This window comes from Hemitrygon akajei, chromosome 11 (genome assembly GCF_048418815.1).
Source record: "Hemitrygon akajei chromosome 11, sHemAka1.3, whole genome shotgun sequence".
NCBI classification, from domain to species: domain Eukaryota; kingdom Metazoa; phylum Chordata; class Chondrichthyes; order Myliobatiformes; family Dasyatidae; genus Hemitrygon; species Hemitrygon akajei.
In genome coordinates, this window is record NC_133134.1 from 10601950 (window position 1) to 10624827 (window position 22878).

Consider the following 22878-nt stretch of genomic DNA (forward strand, 5'->3'; position numbering starts at 1 on the left):
CACCTAACACTCATTTCTTTAGATATCTCCAAACTAGACATATTGTCAACCCTTTAATACCAAATTTTCCTGAGGTACCCGATAAAAATGTGGATTTGTTTCTTTGTATGAACCCATTGGGTGAAGGTTTAATACCTACTATTCGAGATATGTTAGCAATGTTGAGGCTAGCCCCCTTTGAGAGAATTAAAACCGCCTGGGAGCATGATTTAAATTTTCCTCTGTCGGACAAGGTTTGGGATTCAATTCTCAAGTCAGTTAATTCAACTTCTCTATGTGCTTGCCACTGCCTTTTACAGTTCAAGGTTGTACACATGGCTCTTAGGTTTAAAACTAAATTATTGCGGTTCTATCTTGATATTAATCCCTGTTGTGACAAGTGTAAAGGGGGCGAGGCTTCCCTTATTCATATGCATTGGGTTTGTCCTAGCTTGGAGAAATTCTGGAGAGTTTTTTTTTAACTTTATCCCATATACTTAATTGCTACTTGGAACATAACCCTCTGATTGCTCTTTCCAGCACTTCAGGAGAAGTTGAAATGCATCTGACTTCGACTAAATGTTGTACATTGTCTTTTGCCTCTCTTTTGGCCAGATGTGCAGTCCTTCTTAGGCGGAGAGATGCTGCCCCACACACTCATGCTCAATGGCTTAGAGACATTATGTCCTGCTTAGACCTTGAAAAGATTCATTATTCACTTTGTAATTTGGACATAAAGTTCCAAAAGGTGTGGGGACCTTTTCTTGAATATTTTCATAATTCGCATTTAGATTAAGACTGCCTCCCTCCCTTTTTTCTTTTGCATTTAAATTCCTTACTTCCAGCTGCTTTCAGTTAAGATTTACAGTTTTTTTTATGTGTAAACATATTATAGTTCAGGTAGTAGGCAATGTACCTTCTTTTTATAAATACAGCTCTGTGGTGATAAAAGTTCTGATTAACTTTTTAAAATATATTTTTATATATTAATAGTATATATTTTGAATATTAACTTTTTAATGTATTTTAATATATTTTTTATATATATTTATATATTGTAAAGTTGGCTTGGAGTTGGGTAGTGGGAGGGTGGGGTGGTAACTAACTTTATACGATTCTACTATGGATGATTTTTCTTAATTGTTATGGACTGCACATTTGATACGTTTGTTTTGCACTGTATAAGCCTTTTTAAATTTGTTCTTTGTTTTGTTGCATTGTAGAAGCTCATAAAAAATTAATGAAAAAAAAGAAATTATTTGACGTCAAGGTGGTGTTACAAACCCCGTAACTGGGTGTCTTACCAGCAAAGATAGGAGTAGCAGGTGAAGTCTGATGATACTATTTTTAACAGTATTTATTAGTAAAAATACGCAAAAATAATATCAATGCAAATATACAGATAATATACGTCATCAATACTAAACCTAAAAGTGCGGGTATAATAATCATCAATAAGAAATAAGCTCTATCGTTGTCTAGGGGATAATGAATTGTCCGATGGAAATATAAAGTTCAGTTCAGTTCATACAGGCTGCAGTCGTTGCTGATCACCGTGTGGCAATTGTTGGAGAGAGAGAGAGAGAGAGAGAAAAAAAAACTTGTCGACTTTCCTTGTTACGATCTTAATCCGTATCCGTCCTTTAGCTAGACCGTTCTGTGGAGGACTCGTCACCCAGGCAAGGGTGGACACACACACAAGCCCCCACCGGTCTCGTAGCATCTCTCCTGGTGCGTCTGAGGGGTGTTTCCCCAGACTTTACTTTTATTCTCACTCACGGGGTCTCAGGTGTCAATCAGGTTGGGATGATGCAATCCCTCAATCAGACCACTCTGGCTGCCCCCTGAGGGGTTTCAATGAATAGAACAGTACTCAATACACAATTCCTTCTCTAAGAGACAATAGCAGTAATCAGTGGTTCTGTTCCACTTTTGTTAGAAGGAGACATTCCACTTTTTGTGTATTCCTGCATTGTCAATAACAACTGCCTTTTCTGTTATCCTGCGTCTCTCTCTCATTACTGACATGATGTGTATCTCTCTCATTTCCTGGGTATCAGACCCGAAATAATAGCGATCTTGCGATTCTCAAAAGGGGGGGGGGGGTCGGGCATTGGCGATTCTGTACCCTTCTGCCCATCAGATTTGCTCCTCATTCGTAACAGCGGTTAGATTTTGGCTTAAGGCTGAATTATACTTCTGCGTAGGCTCTACGCTGTAGCCTACGCAAGTGGCTTACGCCGTTGTGAGCCCTTATACTTGTACGTTGATGTGTCTGTGTCGCTCTGCAATTCACCGCCAAAACGCTAGTTGGCGGTGGGGTTTCTATGCCACTGTGTTGAGTTTCTTCATGTTGAGTTTCTTTGTGTATGTCAGACAATGGTGACTTTAAACTAAGCGCATTATGTTGGATTTGGAGCTAATTAATGTTGAATAAGAGTTACTTTTATTGAAATTACTGTAACGCAAAAAAGAGAGAAGATGTTGGAGGAGATGGTGTGTACGACCATTGAATGGATTGAGGCAGAAGGAGGGTGAATTTTCTGTGCTTGTCCGGCCACTGAGAGACATGGATGAGGAAATGCACTTCAAATATTTTCGGATGTCGGCAGGTAGATTTGATGATTTGGTTCGTCATTCAGAAGCAACCGGAAATGCGTAGGGGGAAATATGATGCTACCAAGTGGACCAATCACAGTTGTTGCGGTCTGCATCACTGCGATACATAGTTACATTTTTGGGGAGGTGCGCATCAGGCTACGGCATAGGATACTGTGTAAGGTACGGGGCTATGCCGTACCTATGGTGTAGATTCGCCGCTGAAGTATAAATTGGCCTTTAACCTGTGCTTATCCGTTCTACTGTAAAATGGAAGAGAAAATTATAGTTGGACCATGACCAGTCACTAAGTGGGAGAGCGAGAAGAGAGCTGTGTTTTCACTTAGGGTTGCACTCAAGATGAAGAAAGTAGCCCTTGTGGCAGTTTTTCGGAGTTGGACAGCGACCAATCACTGGGCGGGATACTGGTCGCCCCACTCTCGGGAGGATGTTGGGGCTTTGGAGCGGGTGCTGGAGAGGTTTACCAGGATGCTGCCTGGTTTAGAGGGCGTGAGCTATCACAAGAGGACTGATAAACTTGGGTTGTTTTCTCTGGAAGGGCGGGATCACAGGGGAGATCTCAAAGAGGTTTATAAGATTTTGAGAGTCATAGATTGAGTTCAGTGGGAGTACCTGTTTCTCATGATTGAAGTATCTGTTACCAGAGGGTATATATTGAAGGTGAGATGGGGTAGGTTCAAGGGGAGTGTAAGGAGTAAATTTTTTTTTACTGCGAGTGTGGTGACTGACTGGGATGTGCTGCCTGGTAGAGGCAAATACATTAGCGGTTTTGAAGAGATGTTTGGATGGGCACATGGATGTAAGGGAGATGGGGGATATGGTAGAAGGGATTGTGTTTGGCTTTTTTTCATGTGCTTTTTAGCTATTTTGGCACAACTTTGTGGGCTGAATGGCCAGTTCCTGTGCTGTCCTCTTCTATGTTAGCAAACCCCAGTTAATGGTCTGGGGCAATGGTTTTTAATGGTAATCTCGATAATTATTACAGGGTCCCAGGCTGCCCTCAGTCTTTGTGACAAAGGAAAACCCAGCCCCTGCAGGGGAGGTCGGGAGTCTGCAACCCCACTGCCCATGCCTCTTTGAGGTAATTGTCTGTAGTCTGTCTGTCAGGACCAGATAGGGAGAATAGTGTCCCTCAGGAAAGACAGGAACCCGGCAATCATAATTATAAAGGCTTGGCAGTGATGTAGCTTTTTCCTTCCTAAAAACTGCTAGGAGATTCTGAGTATTCGGGACGGACTCTCTTAATTTCATCAATAAATTTTGACTCAGGAAGTTGAGTGATCTTTGTTTTAACCTCGGGCGCCCGGGACACCAACACACGTTACTGGGAAATCCATGAAAAACAATCATTCTTGCAACACATACAAAATGCTGGAGGAACTCAGCAGGCCAAGCAGCATCTATGAAAAAGTGTACAGTCTCCGTTTCAGGTCGAAACCCTTCGGCAGGACTGCAGTAAGGCGACCAACTAGTAATAACTCCGCTGGACCAGTCAATCACAGCGACATACTGAGACTACCACGAACACCAAGAATAAATAGGATGTCTGTACAATGAATCAGGTGGAAGTTAATGTTTCGTGGTGATTAACTATCCGAAAGCCTAACAGCCCAGAAGTAATGGCTCTGGGAATGCAGGGGTTAACATATGAGGAGCATTTGGCAGCTTTGGGCCTGTATTCACTGGAATTTAGAAGAATGTGGGTTTATCTCATTGAAATCTACCAAATGTTCAAAGGACTAGATATGGTGGATGTGGAGAGGATGTTTCCTATGGTGGGGCTGTCTAGAACTAGAGGCCACAGCCTCAAAATTGAGAGGTAAACTTTTAGAATGGAGGTAAGGAGGATTTTCTTTTAGCCAGAGAGTAGTGAAGCTGTAGAATGCTCTGCCACAGACTGCTGTGGAAGTCTGTTTAAGCCAGAAGTTGATCGGTCGGGATATCAAAGGACATGGCGAGAAGGCAGGTGTATGGGTTTGACTGGGATCTGGGATCAGGCACGATGGAATGGTGGAGCAGACTCGATGGGCTGAATGGCCTAATTCTGCTCCTGTCTTATGGTGTTACATTACAAAACTTCCCTGACTCAAGAGGCCTACCGTCCCGGGCCGTGACCGGTAAGGGGATGATCAAGCTTAGAGACAAGGACAACCATTGTTGCACCACCCCTAAATCTAAAAAAGGTATCCCATTGAAGTAGTCATGGGGACTGTAACAGATCTTCCCTAACTGACAGGTTCCTGGAGTTTACCAACCTTATTACAGTATAATCAATGTCTCCCTTTAAACAAAACTAGAAATTAACCAGCAAACTACCAAAAACTTGATCAAACTACACAAAATCTAAAGAACTGAATTCACTGACGATAGACGGAACTCGCTCTGAGTTTCACCGGAGAAAGATCCAGAACAATCGAGCCAAGAAGGGTTGGCATTTCTACCTGAAATTCATTCTGGAGCTCGTATGAATTCAAGAACAAAATAAGACGGACTCTTCACTTCACAATAGACAGTACTCTGCAAAGTCTTAGGCGTATATATGCAGCTAGTGTGCCTAAGAGTTTGCGCAGCTCTGTAATTTTAATGTGTATTGCTCTGGACTGCTGCCACAAATAAAAACAAATTTCTGGACGTATGTGAGTGATAATCAACCTGACTCTGATAGGGTCATGATAGTGAACTGCGAGTAGGAATGGCAGGGAGAGGGGAATCATGGTCAGGAAAAGGGGAAGGGAGAGGAGAGGGAGTGGGAAGCACCAGAGAGACATTGTGTAATGATCAATAAACCAATTGTTTGGAATCAAATGATTTTGTCTGGTGTCTCCGGGCTGGATGTGACTGCACCCACACTGTCCGCTCCTCTGGGCACTCCTCCTCTGCCAGCTGTCCCACACCCGTCCCGCAGCTTTCCACCCTCACCATTCCCAACATCATTTTCTCCGCCAGATTTACAACCTCGCCCTCCACTCCATGATGACAAATACAGTACTGTGCAAGTATCTTAGCTTCCCTAGCTATCTGTGTCTGAGGCATTTGCATAGTCCTGTACCTCATCATTATTAATCTGGGCATTATTAACACTGCACTTTCTCTGTAGCTGTTACACTTTATTCTGAATTCTGTTACTGTTTTACCTTGTTCTACCTCAATACACCGTACAGTGAATTGTTTTGCAAGCTACGTCTGTAGAAAAATTAGCCAAAAGTAATCATGGTCAGCTAGGCCATGATAGCACACGTCGTATGACATGGCACATAACGATGATGAGAAAAACAATTCCTGAGTGGAAAGACATGAGACTGCTGATGTTGGAATCCTTCCTGTAATGTTGTAACCAGAACTGCATGCAATACTCCAGATGTGGCCCAACCAGAGTTTTCTAAAGTTACAACATAACCTCTTGGTTCTTCAACTCATTGCCTCGACTAATAAAAGCAAGTATTCCGTGAGCCTTTTAAACCAGATTATTGACTTATGTAGCCACTTTCAAGGAGCTGTGAGCTTGGTTCCCACCACTACCCTCAATCTTTTTTGCTATTTCGCTGTGGATTCCATGCATCTTCATCTTCTGGAATAGTCTCCTTTGAGGAACTTGTCAAATGCCTTACTAAATCAATGCAGACAATATCTACTGTCATACCCTCATCAGCTTCTCTCGGCACCTTGTCAGAAAACACATCAAGTTGATAAGGCACTGCCAGATATGCTTAAAGCTATGCCGGCTCTCTCTAATAAGGCTGTGGGTTTCCAAATGCTCATCTATACTGTCTTTGAGAATTCTCTCCTGCAATTTTGCTACAATTGAAGTGAGATTCACCTGCCTATAATCCGCAGCATATTCCCTTGTTCTGCTGTTGCTTAGAGGTAGGATAGTAGCCACTCACCAGCTCTCTGGGACCTCACCTGAGGCTACAAAGGGCACAAATGCTCTGGACAAGACCCTAGCAATCACATATCTTGCTGCCTTCAATAACCTGGGATAAATCCCATGAGGCCTTAGTGACATCCTTGCTCTTTATGTAGGTATAGAATGCCATGGGATTCAACATAATCCTGCTTTTCAAGGACTTTTCATAGTCCATCCTGTCTCTTCTAATTCCCTTCTTTCATTCTTTACTGGTTTCTTTATATTCTTCATGTGCTCCGTATGATCCTAACTTCTGAAGCTTTACACACTTTTCCTTTTTGGTCTTGACCAAATTTATCACCTCTCTGGACATCCAAGGTTCCCTAATCTTTACATGCCCGTCCTTCCTTCTAACAGGAACACACCGTTTCTACTCTGCAATTTATCTACGAACATCCTCCACTTGGCTGATATGGACTTGCCAGAGAAAAAGTATTCATAATTAACACTTCTTAGTTACTGCCTATTCACCTCATAATTTGCCCTACTTCAATTTAATACTCTCCCACATGGACCATATCTATCCTTATTTATAGAATTCCTGAAAGTTAAGGATTTGTAGTCTCTGTTCCCAAACTGTTCATCCTGGCTAGGCTTCTTGCCTATCACCAGGTCTAGTGCAGCCCTTCTCTCATTGGACCACGCAAACAGAGATTTAAGAAACCTTCCTGGATACCGTTATCAAATTCAGCCCCATCTAATCCCCTTGCACTGAGAAGGTCCCAGATTACACCGGGGAAGTTGAAATCCCCTGCGACAACAGCCCTATTATTTTTACATCTTTCATTAATCTTATTACATATCTGTTCCTCAATGTCTCAGTGCCATTTGGGGGGGGGGGGTGTTCTGTAGTAGAATCCCATCAGTGTGTTTGCACCCTTCCTATTGCAGAGATCTATCCAAATGGAGTCAAGGTTTTCTGAAGTTCTATTTTAGCCAGAGATGCTTCTTCAATCTGGCAAGATTTTGTTTGAAAGTCAGCACTCAGTTTGTACCTTGAAAACATCCTGAAGCAGCAATGCTGTATTTATCAAATAGTCCATTGTTGTAGTGCTTGGACATGCAGAGTATCTGACCTACAACCATTTATTGCACTCTATAACACTAGCACTGAAATGCCTGGAGAAAGACTTGAAGCTGATATCCTTTGAGTGTGACTGGGCACCGCACCGAGTTACAGCTCATACCAAAGTGCTGATATTTATCAAGCGGTTTAATGGGATAAGCGTTTCTCCCTTACCAAATAGATTGGTTAAACATTAAAGAACTGATCACACTGATTATTATTTCAGTAGATCATCAGAAAGGTTGAAGCTATGATATTGTCTAATTTCTTGGTGAATGGACAGTGAAATGCTGGGTATGGTGGGGGAGGAGGTGGAGGAAAGGGTCAGGTGCACTAGAGGGAACAGGAAAGTTCTACAACAGGTAGTCAGATCTTCCCAGTGCATCTCCAGGACCAGCCTACCCAAGAGCAAACACATATACACAGAAAGATGCTGGAAAAGTGCCAGTAACACCATGAAGGATCCCATCCACCCAGCTCTAAGACTGCAAGTCCCATTCCCATCAGGGCAAGGGGCAACATAGCATCCACAGCAGAACCAGCAGACTCAAAAACAGTTGCTTTCACCAAGCAGTCAGGCCGATCAACAACACCACCCACTAATCCACCCCTCCACACACATCGAGAATCACTACTTTATCATTTCCTGTCAGAGTCATCATATGTACAGATACTCCTGTGCCCAGCATCACTTTATGGTCATATAATCAATCTATATGCAGTATATAAGTGACCTTATGTATTAAATCATATTGTGTATTTTTATTCTTGTTTATTTTGCACTGCATCAGATCCAGGGTAACATTCTTCTTTACGGTTGTGCACTGGAAATGAAATTAAACAATCTTGAATCTATCATCCACTGAACTCCCGAGTTCCCCAATTTTTGTGCATTTCAGCCTCAGGAATTTGCAGGATTGAGGTTAAGAAGCCACTATCGATTATCCTTTATAATTCAGCCCCATGACAAATATCACATTTGACATAAAGATACTAATTTTTATGATGATTATGAAAACAATGAAAGGAGAAAATCAAGGCAAGTCATGAAATGATGTGTTTGCTTCAGCGACGGACTGCACACACGTTCTGGTAACTTGGAACTGAAGTGAAGGCCACACCAGACACAAGCTCCAGATTGGTAACGTTCGGTGGAACTTGAAACCTGAACCTTTGTATCAGGATGGTAAAGAACAGGAAAAGCTCCATTCTGGCCAGGGTCTCCCCCGCACAGGCCCTGCGTCCTGCAAAACAGAGTGGCAGAACAATGTCAATTTTCAAAAACAGAAAGTTATTCACCCTCAGTCCAAGACACTGAACAGTAACATTATATAATGGGAATGCAAGGTATCTGACCTAAAACTTTAACTCTGTTTCTCTCTCCACAAATGCTGCCTGGCTTGCCGTATGTTTTCTGCTTTCTTTTTCAATTCAAACTTCCAACCATCTTGTGTTTGACGCAGTTTTGGCCATTGTCTTACTTCCTGTCTCCCATCCTCACTCACCTTCCTCGTACACCCCCTCTAGTCAGATTATCTGTCCCCGATGGTCTTTGTCACTCACTCAGCCAGCACTGCCCTTATCATTTAGTTTCTCTTGATCGTCATCCTGTCATGGACATTCCCTTCATCCCCCAGAGCACTCCCAACTTCTCTGCAACTTCAACCATTGTTTCCCAAGTATTCCGAGTTCCACCAAAAGTACATTAAACTGAAATGTTAACCTTGGTTCACCCATTGTTAATGCTGACTGATCAGTTGCGTATTTCCACAATACTGTACACTGTTTTTATGTCACAATGTGATGGTATTAGAGAGGGCATTGAGGAAATCACTGTGATGTTCCTTGGTTGAACTACTTCAGTTCATGAGGAAAGGTTTAGTGTGTTTTCCCTTATGTGGGACAGTATATGAGGAGAAGTGTTTCTGTGCTCTGTAAAATTATAAATCCACACTTAGTAGCCACTTTATGAAGTAGCTCCTGAACCTGATACTGTGGCCATTGAGTTTACGTTGTGGTCTTTTACTGTTGTAGCTCATCGACTTCAAGGTTCAACATGATGAGGATTCAGAGATGCTCTTCTGCACACAACTGCCACATCATTGGCCAAATAAATATTTGAATTAACAAGTAGGTGTTCCATTGTTCCCAATAAAGTGGCCACTGAGCATGTCATTGCAGTTTATAAAACTGAGGGGTATAGACAGGATCACTGCCTGAGACAGTAGCAGAAACAGAGCTGTTGACAGCATTTAAGAAGCATCTGGATGATCACTGAAATTGAATAGAAGATAGAAGTTCCAAGTTCTGGAGGATGTGATTGATACTGATTGGCGCACAGTGGTTGGCATAGAATAGTGGGCAGAATGGTCTGTTTTCATGCTCAATAACTGTGGCTTATGTTCCACCATCTACAAACGTATATATGTTTGCTTTACCATTTGATATTAAAAATTCCTTCCTACAATGGGCTATGGACAGAGGAGAAATCCCACTAACCTACAATCCAATATTTTAAACTTCTTACCCATAGAAAAGGGAGTAAAGGCATCTCTCTTCACAAACTTCCCATCAGCATCCAGAAAGTTGGAAGGGTTGAAGTCATTTGGGGTTTCCCATTGAGTTTTGTCATACAACACTGAAGTTAGTAAAGGGATCACTGGTGTGCCCTAAGGAAATAATTTACAATTTACATTGTTATTGCCTTTGAGAAATATTGCTGAAAATAATTCCACTGGAATAGAGTTAACAAATGTGGCAGCTATTCCACACCAGGTGCAGTCGTACCTCTTACAGATCTCCAATGTCCTTCACTCAGTCAGAGAATCCAGCATGGATACTGTGTGCCCACAATCTACATTATATGCTAGCAAGGGAAGTATGACATGGAGAGCAAGCTGTTGCCCATGTTATAGGCACCCCCTCTCCATGCAGTTGATCAATGCAAACGAACAGCTGAGACTGATAAAATCTGGCATCAACAGCATCTCATAAGTTGCCAGTCAGCATTGAGCTCAATGTAGGACTGACTGCTTTAGGGACTCCATCTCTGGATTGTTCCTTGGGATTTACTCCCCAAGCCTTCCCCATGAGAGATTATAGCCACAAAGCAGTGGAGATTTGAGATCAGAGTTTTCCTTCTCTAAATGAGCTATCAACCAAGGCTGATTAGTCCCATCTTCCCAAAGCGACTGGTTTTAAGGCACCAGTGACCCTCCTTTGCCACTTCACCTGTCAGTAGGAAAGTTTCACCAGGTTTGGAGCAAAGCCACTCGTGAAGCACAGGAGCTAGACTTGGTTGTCAGAGGTTAATTGAGTCACACACCATTGGGAGTATTTCATAGATAGTGTCAGATTATCCCACTATCTCTCCCGGCTATGACAACCTTAAGGAATCAACAGTGCATTGACTTCTGGAATAATCTGTCACTTATCTTAAAGGTCAAGTTTAGTTTATTGTCATTCAACCATAAACTAGTATACCACCATACGAAACAATGTTCCTCCAGACCAAATGGCACAACAGAGTACATACTTCTCAAGCGTTAACACAAAGTAAAATCAGTATTAATTTAACAAATAATACAATTTATGATGCAGGTTAAAAAGTAAACAATGTGACGCTACTGGATGTCTGTGAAGATGAAGAATATCAGGTTGTATATTCTATACATTCTCTGATATTAAATGGAATGTTGAACTATTGAACTATTCGTGCTTCATGTGTGATAAGACCTGGGAGGTGGCAGGGAGTTCAGGAGTCTTATGACCACGGGGAAGATGGTGTTTTGCATTCACACAGATCTTGGTCTAATGCTATGTTATGATATTCCTGATGGTAGGGAGTCAACGAGATTGTTGGAGGGATGAGAAGGGTCACTGGCAATGCTAAGGTCTCTGCATACACTGTGCTCTTGATAAATTTCTCTGATGGGTGGAAGGGAGACCCTGACGATCCTCTCAGTTGCCCTCACAATCCTTTGTCAGGGCATGTGGTCAGCTGCCTTGCAATCCCTGTAGCAGACAGAGATGCAGCTTGTCAGTACACTCTCGATGGTGCTCCTGTAAAAATAGCTTAGAGTGGGGAGAGGAGCCTCAGTTGCCTCAAACTCCTCAGGAAGTGGAGATGCCGTGGTTGTGTTGTGGAACCAGGTGAGATTTCCCATTATATTCATTTCCAGAAACTTGGTGCGGCTAATTCTCTCCATGGTTGTGGATGTGCAACGAGAAGTTATCAGCTTGAAACTTTTTAAAGTCCACAATCATCAGTTTGGCCTTGTGCATATTGAGACTCAAGTTTTTGTGCTTGCACCATCCCACCATTTGCCCTCCATCCTCTCTGCAAGCCATCTCGTTGTCTTTGCTGATGAGGCCAACCACTGTGTGTGAACGGTGAACTTAATAACTCAGTTTGAACAGCATCTATCAGTGCCTTCATGGGTCAACAGTGTGAACAGTAGTGAGCTGGGCACACAGCACTGGGTAGTGCCAGTGCTAGCATGAAGGAGCTGGAGACATCTCTGCCAGCATGGACTAACTGTGCCATTTCTGTCAAGAGGTCTAGGATCCTGTCAGTACTTCCATTTGAACCCTGTCTTGTTGTGTGTTTTCCCCAGCTGTTAGTCTGTGGTTTTGTATTGCCATGTACTCCTGTCCCTGCTCCTGCTCCACTCCAGCCCCTGTATTACTGAGTATTCCATCCCTCATCTGTTTCTCATTATTACCTGTATTGCTGCCACCTGTGTCTCATTGTGCTCCACCTGTCATCTGCCTCTCTGTTTATGCTCAGTGTATTTCAGTCCTGTGTTTTCACCTGTTTGTTGCCAGATTGTGTCAGTGGATTCTCCTGGGCCTTTCCATCATTCATACCTGTACTCTGTCCATCTGAATATCGACTCTGCCTGTTTCCTGATTCTGGTTTTTGGATTTCTCTGGATGTTCTGATCTCTGCTTCAACTTTGACACTGACTTTGTTTGCACCTCGGGATTTGTTACTCAATTAATATCACTGTGCGCACAGTACTGGGTCTGTAACTCGATCCCTGCTCCAGCATTCTGACAGATCCAATTTCACAAAGAGGTGCTGATACCCAACGAGGACAGTTTACCCAGCAGCTTCAAAGAGACAATTGCATTAAATGCCAAGCTGAAGTCGATAAACAGCCTCTTGACATATGAGGCACCATTTTCCAGGTGGGACAGGATGGATGGTTGTCACTGAGGAGGTTATTGTCACTCTCTTGGTCACCAGGATGATAGTGGCCACCTTGAAGTCCAAGGGGACAGTGGACTATTCCAGAGATATGTTGAAGATGTCTGTCATAACTTATGTAAATATTACTGCACAGTCCCTCAGGACCCTCCCAGTATGTTACCCAGCCCCGCAGGTTTATGTGAGTTGACCCTTGCTAGGGTCTTCCTCATATTCGCTACAGCCAGACAGAGTACTGTACCTGCTCCTCAGGGAGAAGGTGGCATTACTTGCTAACACATCGCTCTGTTTCCTCTGAAGAAAACCATGTTGACTTTGGCCTATTTTATCATGAATCTACAAGGAACCCAAATCACCCTTCATAAACGACTCAAGCATTTTCCCAACATTGCAAAGTCAGCTAACTGGTCTATAATTTCCTGTCTTTACATCCTGCCCTTCTGAAAGAGTGGAGTGACCTTTCCAGGGATAGAACATTCACAACAAAAATGTTAATGATACAAAACGATACAAGAGAGATACAATGAGAACAAAAAAACAAAGTCCATTTTATGCAAGTTGCCCTCCGTATCTCATCCACCTGACCCATGCTTGATGCTTCCAAAAAGTTGAATATGTCAGTTTTATATGTTATGTAATATTACACACAGGAATTTAAAAAATTTAGTCACAAACAATCCATTTGCACTTTCACAGAACATTTGCTGGCATGTGAGAAGCAATCAGCCACTCACTTCACCTCATGTACCTTTGGAAGGAAATATCCTTTGAAGTTCACGTCCTCTGTTGTTGAGTGCATGAGGTTCATTGGCACAATGTTAGAAAACCTCTGGATTTCATGGATCACTGCATCGGTGTACGGCAAATTTTTCCGATCTCCAGTTCCGGGGAACCGCTCAGAACCAATGACGGTGGTGATTTCATTGTGGACTTTTTCTGGAACACAAGGAAATGGTTAATGCACTCAGCAGCAGGGTTAGAGCCCAGATTCTCACATGAGGAAAAACAGTCATCAATCAGATGCTCCTCACCCTGAATCTGTGGATATTTCATCATCAACAGCATAGCCCAACGAAGGGTGGTTGAAGTTGTCTCCATCCCAGCATTGAACAGGTTGATTACTGTGGTTATCAGGTTGTTTTCATGGAAATATGTATTTGGGTTTCCTGATTCCTGTAAAAGACCATAAGACACAGAGCATGATTTAGCCATTCTGCCCATTGAGTCTGCTCTGCCATTCCATCATGGTGGATTTATTAACCTTCGCATTCCATTCTACTGCTTCTCCCCATTACCTTTGAAACTCATACAAATAAAGAATCTGTTAACCTACACTTCAAATATACTCAATGACCTGGGCTCCACAACCACCTGTGGCAAAGAATTCCACAGATTCACCACTCTCTGGCTAAATTAATTCCTCCTCATGTCTGTTCAAAAGGGATGTCCTTGTACTCAGAGGCTGTGCCCTCTGGTCCGAAACTCCCCCGCTAACGGAAACACACTCTCCACATCTACTTCTCAATATCCATCCTTTCAAAATTCAACTGATTTCAATGAGATCCCTTCATTCAAATAGAGAGTGCCAGCCTAGAGCCATTAAATGCTGGGTTGTATTGAGGGATTCATTTTTGAACCTGAGTGAGCATGCTACAGTTGTTACCGACTTCATTAAAACCTGTGTGGATGAGTGTGTGCCTAGAAAGACTTACTGTACATTCCCAAACCAAACCCCATGGATGAACCAGGAGGTACAGAGGCTAGATCTGTGGCATTCAAGTCTGGCACAGGCCTGTACCAGAAAACCTGATATGATTTGCAGAGGGCTATTGCAAGGGTGAAGAGAGAATTTCGAATGAGGTTGGTTTTGACATTGGATATACAATAACTCCGACAGGGTTTGCAAGACATTACTTCCCACAAAGTGAAATCCAATTGCATGAACGGCAGCGATGCTTCTCTACCAGATGAACTCAACGCCTTCTATGCCCGCTTTGAAAGGGAGAATATAACTACAGCTGTGAAGATCGCTGCTGCATCTGATGTCCCTGTGATCTCTGTCTCAGAGGCCGATGGTAGGTTGCCTTTAAAGAGACTGAAACCTCGCAAGGCACAAGGTCCCGAGGGGTTCCCTGGTAAGACTCTGAAAACCTGCGCTAACCAACTAGTGGCAGTATTCAAGGATGTTTTCAACCTCCCGCTGCTACGGGCAGAAGTTCCCACGTTTCAAAATGGGAACAATTATACCAGTGCCTAAGAAGAGTAAGGTGAGCTGCCTTAATGACTATCGCCCCGTTGTACTCACTTCTACAGTGATTAAATGCTTTGAGAGGTTAGTCATGTCATGGTCCTGTCTGGCTGTTCCCCACCTTACTATTACCTCAGTAATTGGGCCTCAATCTCCTCGGCTAATATCCAATCATTCCCAGTTCCACTAATTACACACACCTGCTCTCCATCAGTAAATACAGTATAAAAACTCTGGAATCACAACAAGGAGCTGCCAGTTCATTGGTCGACTCTTGTGTGAGTAACCTCGTTTCATGGTTCTTTAGGACTGTCAGTTCTAAGTTCCGCACTGTTTCCTGGATTCTCTACGTGAAGCTCCACGTAAAGACTTTCCTGGATACCTATTCCACACTTGCTATGGTGCTAACGTCTCCCGATTCTGTCTCCGTGCCTGTGTCCTGCACTTGGGTTTGTCCCCAGCCACGTCCTTGCAACAGGTCATGACCAGACTGAACTGCCTCAGTAAGGACCTGGACCCATGGCCATTTGCCTATCGCTACAATAGGTCAATGGCAAATGCAATCTCAATGGCTCTTCATGCGGCCTGAGACCACCTGGACAACACAAACACCTGTGTCAGGATACTGTTCATCGATGATAGTTCAGCATTTAATACCATCTTTCTGACTGAGAAGTTGCAGAACCTGGGCCTCTGTACCTCCCTCTGCAATTGGATCCTTGACTTCCTAACTGGAAGACCACAATCTGTGCGGATTGGTGATAACATCTCCTTCTCACTGGCGATCAACACTGGTGCACCTCAGGATGTGCATTTAGCTCACTGCTCTACTCTCTTTATACCCATGACTGTGTGGCAAGGCATAGCTCAAATACCATCTATAAATTTGCTGATGATACATTCATTGTTGGTAGAATCTCAGATGGTGATGGGAGGGTGGACAGGAACAAGATATGCCAACCAGTGGAGTGGTGTCACAGCACCAACCTGGCACTCAAAATCAGCAAGACAAAATAACTGACTGTGGATTTCAGGAAGGTTAGGATGAAGGAACATATACCAATCCTCAGAGGGATCAGAAATGCAGAAGGTGAGCAGTTTCAAATTCCTGGGTGTCAAGATCTCTGAGGATCTAACCTGGTCCCAACATATCTATGCAGTTATAAAGAAGGCAAGACAGCGACTATACTTCATTAGGCATTTGAAGAAATTTGGTAATGTCAACAAATACATTCAAAAACTTCTATAGATGTAGTATGGAGAGCATACTGACAGGTTGCATCACTATTGTATGGGGGGGGGGGGGTGCTACTGCACAGGCTGAAAGAAGAAGTAGAGTGTTGTAAATTTAGTCAGCTCTACCTCGGGTACCAGCCTACAAAGTACCCAGGACATCTTCAAGGAGCGGTGTCTCAGAAAGGCGGCATCCATTTTTAAGGTCCTTCAGCACCCAGGGTTTTGTTAAATATATATTATATATATATATAATTTCTGTTTTGAACAATTTTTAATCTATTCAATATATGTATACTGTAATTGATTTACTATTATTATTATTTTATTATTATTATTTCTTCCATGTGAAAGGTGGCATTTCTAATTAGGGATAGCGTCAGGGCTGCAGAAAAGGAGGAAGTCATGGAGGGATGGTCTACTGACTCAGTGTGGGTGGAAGTCAGAACCAGGAAAGTGGCAATAACTCCACTGGGTGTTTGTTTTTTTGACCCCCCCCCCCAATAGTAACAGGGATATCGAGGAACAGATAGAGAGGAAGATTCTGGAATTGTGCAATAATAAAAGGGTTGCTGTGATGGGAGATTTTAACTTTCTTAATATTGATCGGCATCTCCTTAGTGCAAGGGGTTTGGATGGGGCACGGTTTGTTAGGGGTTATCAGGAAGGTTTCCTGATGCAATATGTTGTTAAGCCAACTAGAGGAGAGATTTTACTTGATCTGGTATTGGGAAATGAACCTGGTCGGGTGTCAGATCTCTCCGTAGGAGAGTATTTTGGAGGAAGTGACCACAACTTGATCTCCTTCACCAACTTCAGCTGGAGTGGGTTAGGAGCAGACAATTTGGGAAAACATTTAATTGGGGTAGGGGGAAATGTAATGCTATTAGGCAGGAACTTGGGAGCATTAATTGGAAGCAGATGTTCTCAGGGTAATGCACAGCAGAATTGTGGAATATGTTCAGGGAACAGTTGCATGAAGTTCTGCATAGGTATGTTCCATTGAGCCAGGGAGAGGATGGTATGTTAAAGAACCACGGTGTACAAACGGTGCAGAAAATCGAGTTAAGGAGCAAAGAAAAGCAAAGGAGCCTCTTGCAATGGTCTTTGCATCGTCAATGGGGACGGGAGAAGTACTAGAGGATTGGAGGGTTTCAAATGTTGTTCCCTTGTTGAAGAAAGGGAGTAGAGATATCCCAGGAGTTATAGATCATTTGAGTCTGACTTCAGTGGTTCGCAAGTTCTTGGAGAAGATCCTCAGAGGCAGGAGTTATGAGCATTTGGAGTGACATAATCTGATTAGGGATATTCAGCATGGCTTTGTCAAGGACAGGATTTGCCTCACAAGCCAGATTGAATTCTTTGAGGATGTAACTAAACATATTGATGGAGGTAGAGCAATAGATGTAGTGTGTATGGATTTCAGTAAGGCATTTGATAAGGTTCCCATGTAAGGCTCGTTTAGAAAGTAAGAAGGCACGGGATCCAAGGAGATCTTGCTTTGTGGATCCAGAATTGGCTTGCCCACAGAATGCAAAAAAATGAAAAAGTAGAAGGGTGGATTCGTAAGTTTGCTGATGACACAAAGGTTGGGGGTGTTGTGGATAGTTTTAAAGTGTTTTGAAATAGGTACCGAGGCAGCATAATTTAACGGCTTAGAAACAGATACCGAGGGGTTTCCAGTGACATCATCGTCGAGAATGGCAGCTTAAGTCACTAGCTCCTCCGAAAAAACGCGTTTTAAGCCTCGTTAACCCATCAGATGTACTTCGTAGTATTTTTTGAAAAATATTTGAACTGAAAAGAGGGGCAAGAATGGAGAAAAAGAATGGAAATTAAAAAGCAACAATGCGGAGCCTGCGGCCGAGAAGAGTGCAGCAAGCTGCTCTCCTACCCGACCGCGTGCTAGTGAGGTGGACACTGAGCCTCGTTCAGGCGAAGCGGCGAATATGATCGAAATCCTGAAAGAGATAAGGGAGTTCCAGAATGAAATAAAGCAGCAGCTGCATGATATTAAGTCAGAGCTCACCAACGTCAATCAAAAAATAGCGGTGGCAGAGACTCGAATTGAGAAGGTGGAAGATCGCGTTCAAAACGTTGAACAAACACTGAGTAAGATGATAAAAATATTAAATCACCAAGAAGGTAAACTGCTTGACCTGGAGGGAAGATCACGGCAGAAAAATATCAGAATATACAACGTTCCCGAAGGAGCGGAGGGCTTGTCTATGACAGAGTTTGTTGCGCTGGAGCTTCCCTGAACTATGGAGCTGGAAATCGAAAGAGCGCATCGCTCGCTAGTCCCGAAACCAACCCAGGATAAGTCATGTTCAATAATAGTTAAATTCCTTCGGGTACAGCACAAAGACGAAGATTCTACGAAGGGCCTGGGGTAAGAAGAAAGCATTTTTAAACGATAAAGTAATATATTTAGATTACCCCCCCCCGCCCCCGCGGTCCTGCAGAAACACAAAGAGTACTCTGAAGTAAAGCGAGTACTAAAGCAAAAAAAGATTAGATTAGATTAGATTTCAAACTCCGTACCCTGCTAAACTTCGAGTGTTTTATGACGACGGGACGTGGTTGTACCAGACAGTGGAAGAGGTGACTACAGACATGAAGGCCAGAGGGTTGCCCGTCAGCGTGACCAAACCCTGGCAGAGGAATTATCCTGCTCCACTTGGGAAATAGTGTGAGAATTGAGAAGGCAGGAGACGGGAGGAGGCCGAGAGAAATACATCAGGAAGAGACCAGGAGTTTCCCAAGGACAGTCCTCACCCCCTTCAGAAGAGCCATAAGGTTTGGCTAACTTTAAAAATGTTGAGAAGCTAAACGGAAGCAAAAGTAGATGGTGGTATACCTATCTCGAGAAATACTTATTATAATGTGAATTTTTATTACTTAGTTGTTATTCTTTATTCACTCACTTACTCCTTTATCCCCACCAAAATGAGAATATATATATATGTATGCATATATGTGTATGTATGTAATATATATGTGTGTGTGTGGGTGGGTGTGTGTGCATATATATATATATATATATATATATATATATATATATATATATATATATGTATATATAGTAGGCGTACACAGGGAAATCTTTTCTGTGTAATGGATTTGTTCACTGACTTTTATGAATACTGCAATGGGGACCTTCAACTCATAAGTAGGAGGGGTTATCCCCCACAGCTAAACATTTCCTCTAGCTCAACGCAGGGTCATTTACTAGAGACCTCAGCCTTGGATTCACACATTCGTTGCCATTTGTGTTATTATTTGTGTTTCCTGGTTCTTATTTGTTCAGGGAGTAGATCGATTAAGTTTTATTCTAATTTCAATGATACATTGACAGATAAATACAGATGGCTAAGGACAAGGTAACATTCATTTCTTTTAATGTCAATGGGCTATTAAATCCAATTAAACGTAATAGAATTTTATCCAAAATGAAAAAAAGAACAAGCCCATGTAGTATATTTGCAGGAAGCTCATTTAAGTGATAATGAGCATAAAAAACTAAAGAGAATGGGCTTCACTAATTTGTTTTTCTCCTCATATAAATCAGGATATAAGAGAGGAGTTGCTATTCTTATCTCAAGTAAGCTAAATTTTGAAAAAGTATTCAAAATGGAAGATAAAGAGGACAGATATATTCTGGTAAGGGGGAATACAGACGGCAATTCAGTTACTCTATTGAATATATGCGCACCCCCGGGAAGTGATATTGGTTTCTTTCAGAAAATTACTAATATTATGGTAACGGAAACAGAAGGCCTCCTGAAATGTGGGGGAGACTTAAATTTACAATTACAACCAAACTTAGACTCTTCCAATAGAAAAACCTATGAAACAAAATCTTTGCATAAGAAAGTTAATACACTTTTTGAGGATGTTGGTTTAATTGATATATGTAGGGAGCTTTTCCCCGACAGAAGGGATTACACTCATTATTCTGCTCCCCATTCTGTATATACAAGAATAGACTATTTCATAACACTTGGAAAAGACAAAGACAAAATAAACACTTGTGGAATTGGGACAATAGATGTAAGTGACCATGCACCTATATATTTATCTTTTGATTTTGACCTACAACCAAAGAATACTATTTGGAAACTAAATTCAAGTCTACTCAATGATCCGTACTTTAAGGAACAAATTAAAAAAGAAATTGGTCTCCACTTAGAATTTAATGATAATGGAGAGGTTTCACCTCCCATTTTATGGGATACTCTGAAGGCAGTCTTCAGAGCGAAAATTATAGCGATATCTTCATATAAGAATAAGGAATAAAACATTAGAGGAATTACAAAATAGGCTGAAGGAACTAGAGAAAAAACACAAATTGAATTTGGCACAGGATACATTAGGGGAAATTAAAAGGATTAGGAATTAAATTAACAGTTTGGCTATGCAAGAAACCAGGAAAAATTTAATGTTTCTGAAACAGAGACATTATGAAAGTGGATCGAAATTTATGAAAATACTGGCATGGAAACTGAAAAAAAAGATAGCTGAAAATACAATTCATAGAATTAGGGACCCAAGAACAAAAATGATAAAAAATAAGCTAAGTGAAATTCAAGAAGATTTTGAAGTGTTTTACAAAACTCTATATTCCAAAGTTCCAGGGGGAAGCATAACCCAAATTGATACCTTCTTGAATTCTCTAGAGTCACCCACTGTAAGCGAAGAACAAAATAGAATGATGACTGCTGACATAACTGAAGTGGAATTAAAAGCTGCAATTAGTAGGCTTAAATTAAGCAAGTCACCAGGATCAGATGGGTATATGGCAGAGTGGTACAAAGAATTAAAAGATCAGTTAATTCCTGTTTTACTCCCCACACTGAACTGGGCTCTAAAGAAGGCACAAATGCCATCCAGTTGGAAGGAAGCAATAATCTCAGCTGTACCGAAAGAAGGCAAGAATAAAATGGAATGCAGGTCATTTAGACCAATATCCGTTCTTAATGTAGATTATAGGTTATTTACTTCCATCATGGCCAAATGATTAGAGGAGTTTCTACCCATCCTAATACATAATGATCAGACAGGTTTTCTACAACAACGCCAGACACAAGACAATATATGAAGGACACTTCACATTATGGATCCTATACAAAAAAAATAAAATCGAAGTGATAGTGATGAGCGTGGATGCTGAAAAAGCATTTGATTCAGTTAATTGGAATTTTCTTTACAGAGTTTTACATAGATTTGGTTTCCAAGACACAATTATTAAAACTATACAGACACTATATGACAATCCTACTGCTAAGATTAAAATCAATGGATATTTATCAAATAGTCCTACCCTAGAAAGGGGCACAAGACAGGATTGTGCATGGTCACCGTTACTCTTCGCATTGTATCTGGAACCATTAGCTCAATACATCAGACAAAATGAAGATATCAGGGGAATTACTATTAAAGGGGCAGAGCATAAATTTGCTTGTTATGCGGATGACATTTTGATCTATCTAGGGCAAACAACATACTCTTTACCTAAACTGATGCAATCCTTTGAACAATATGGTCAATTATCAGGATACAAGATCGACATAGATAAAACCCAATTACTTTCATATTACTATAGCTCACCAAGAGAAATTGAAAGTCGATACCCCTGGGCATGGCACACAGAGTCTTTCAAATATTTGGGCATCATTATGCCAAAAGATTTGGCAAAATTATCAGAATGTAATTATCAGCCTTTATATTAAAAAATTAAGGAAGATGTGGCAAGATGGAACCTGATTCCTTTTTTCAGTCTCAGTTCAAGGATTGAGTCTATTAAAATGAGTATACTGCCCAGACTGTTATATCTCTTTCAGACCCTACCAATAGAGATGAATCAAAATCAATTCAATGAATGGAACAAGATGTTATCAAGGTATATTTGGCAGGGTAAAAGGCCTAGAGTTCATCTCAAAACTTTGCAATTAGCAAAGGAAAAGGTGGGATGGGGCCTTCCTTCTCTTAGAGATTATTATTTTGCAGCACAGTTGAGAGCTGTGATATGTTGGTGCAACCCATCATATGACGCTCAATGGAAAAACATTGAAGAGCGGGTACTTCCCATCCCCATACAAGCAATTTTGGTTGATAACAACCTGCGAAGGTACATAAATACTATTGCTAACCCATGGGTAAAATTGACTCTTAAAATATGGAAAACTACTATAAAAGAATATAATGTAGAGGGAGATATTGCAATTCTTAAATGGTGTGCATATGACTCGGATTTTACACTAAATAAACTGGATGCTAGATTTAAGGACTGGACAGCTAAAGGAATAACAGTTCTTTGCAACATAATGAAAGAAGGAACACGGTTCAGTTTTGAAATGCTTAAAGAGAAACACTTATGAGAAAAACAAGATTTTTATCGGTATTTACAGATGCGACAATATGTTAATAAGATGTTTAAAAATGTAACCAAGGCAAATACATGCTTGATAGAGCTCTTTAGAAAAGCATATAATTCAGATAATGGTAGTAGAATAATTTCAAGCATGTATAAGGGGTTGTCAAATCTTAAAACACATTTGACTTCATATATTAGAACAAAATGGGAGAAGGAAGGAGGGATAATTATATCTGAG

General features: G+C 41.6%; 1 protein-coding gene across 1 annotated transcript in view; it reads right to left on the bottom strand.

Annotated features, from left to right (window-relative positions):
* Positions 1–8306: 8306 nt before the first annotated feature.
* Positions 8307–22878, bottom strand: part of LOC140736323 (uncharacterized) — an 80670-nt gene continuing 66098 nt past the window's right edge. Inside the window, exons 15-18 of the mRNA XM_073062328.1 lie at positions 13815–13956; positions 13532–13719; positions 10099–10240; positions 8307–8815 (exon numbers count right to left, since the gene is read on the bottom strand). Coding sequence (XP_072918429.1) covers positions 8637–8815; positions 10099–10240; positions 13532–13719; positions 13815–13956 — 651 coding nt within the window. The 3' untranslated portion in view covers positions 8307–8636. The remainder of the gene's footprint in view (positions 8816–10098; positions 10241–13531; positions 13720–13814; positions 13957–22878) is intronic.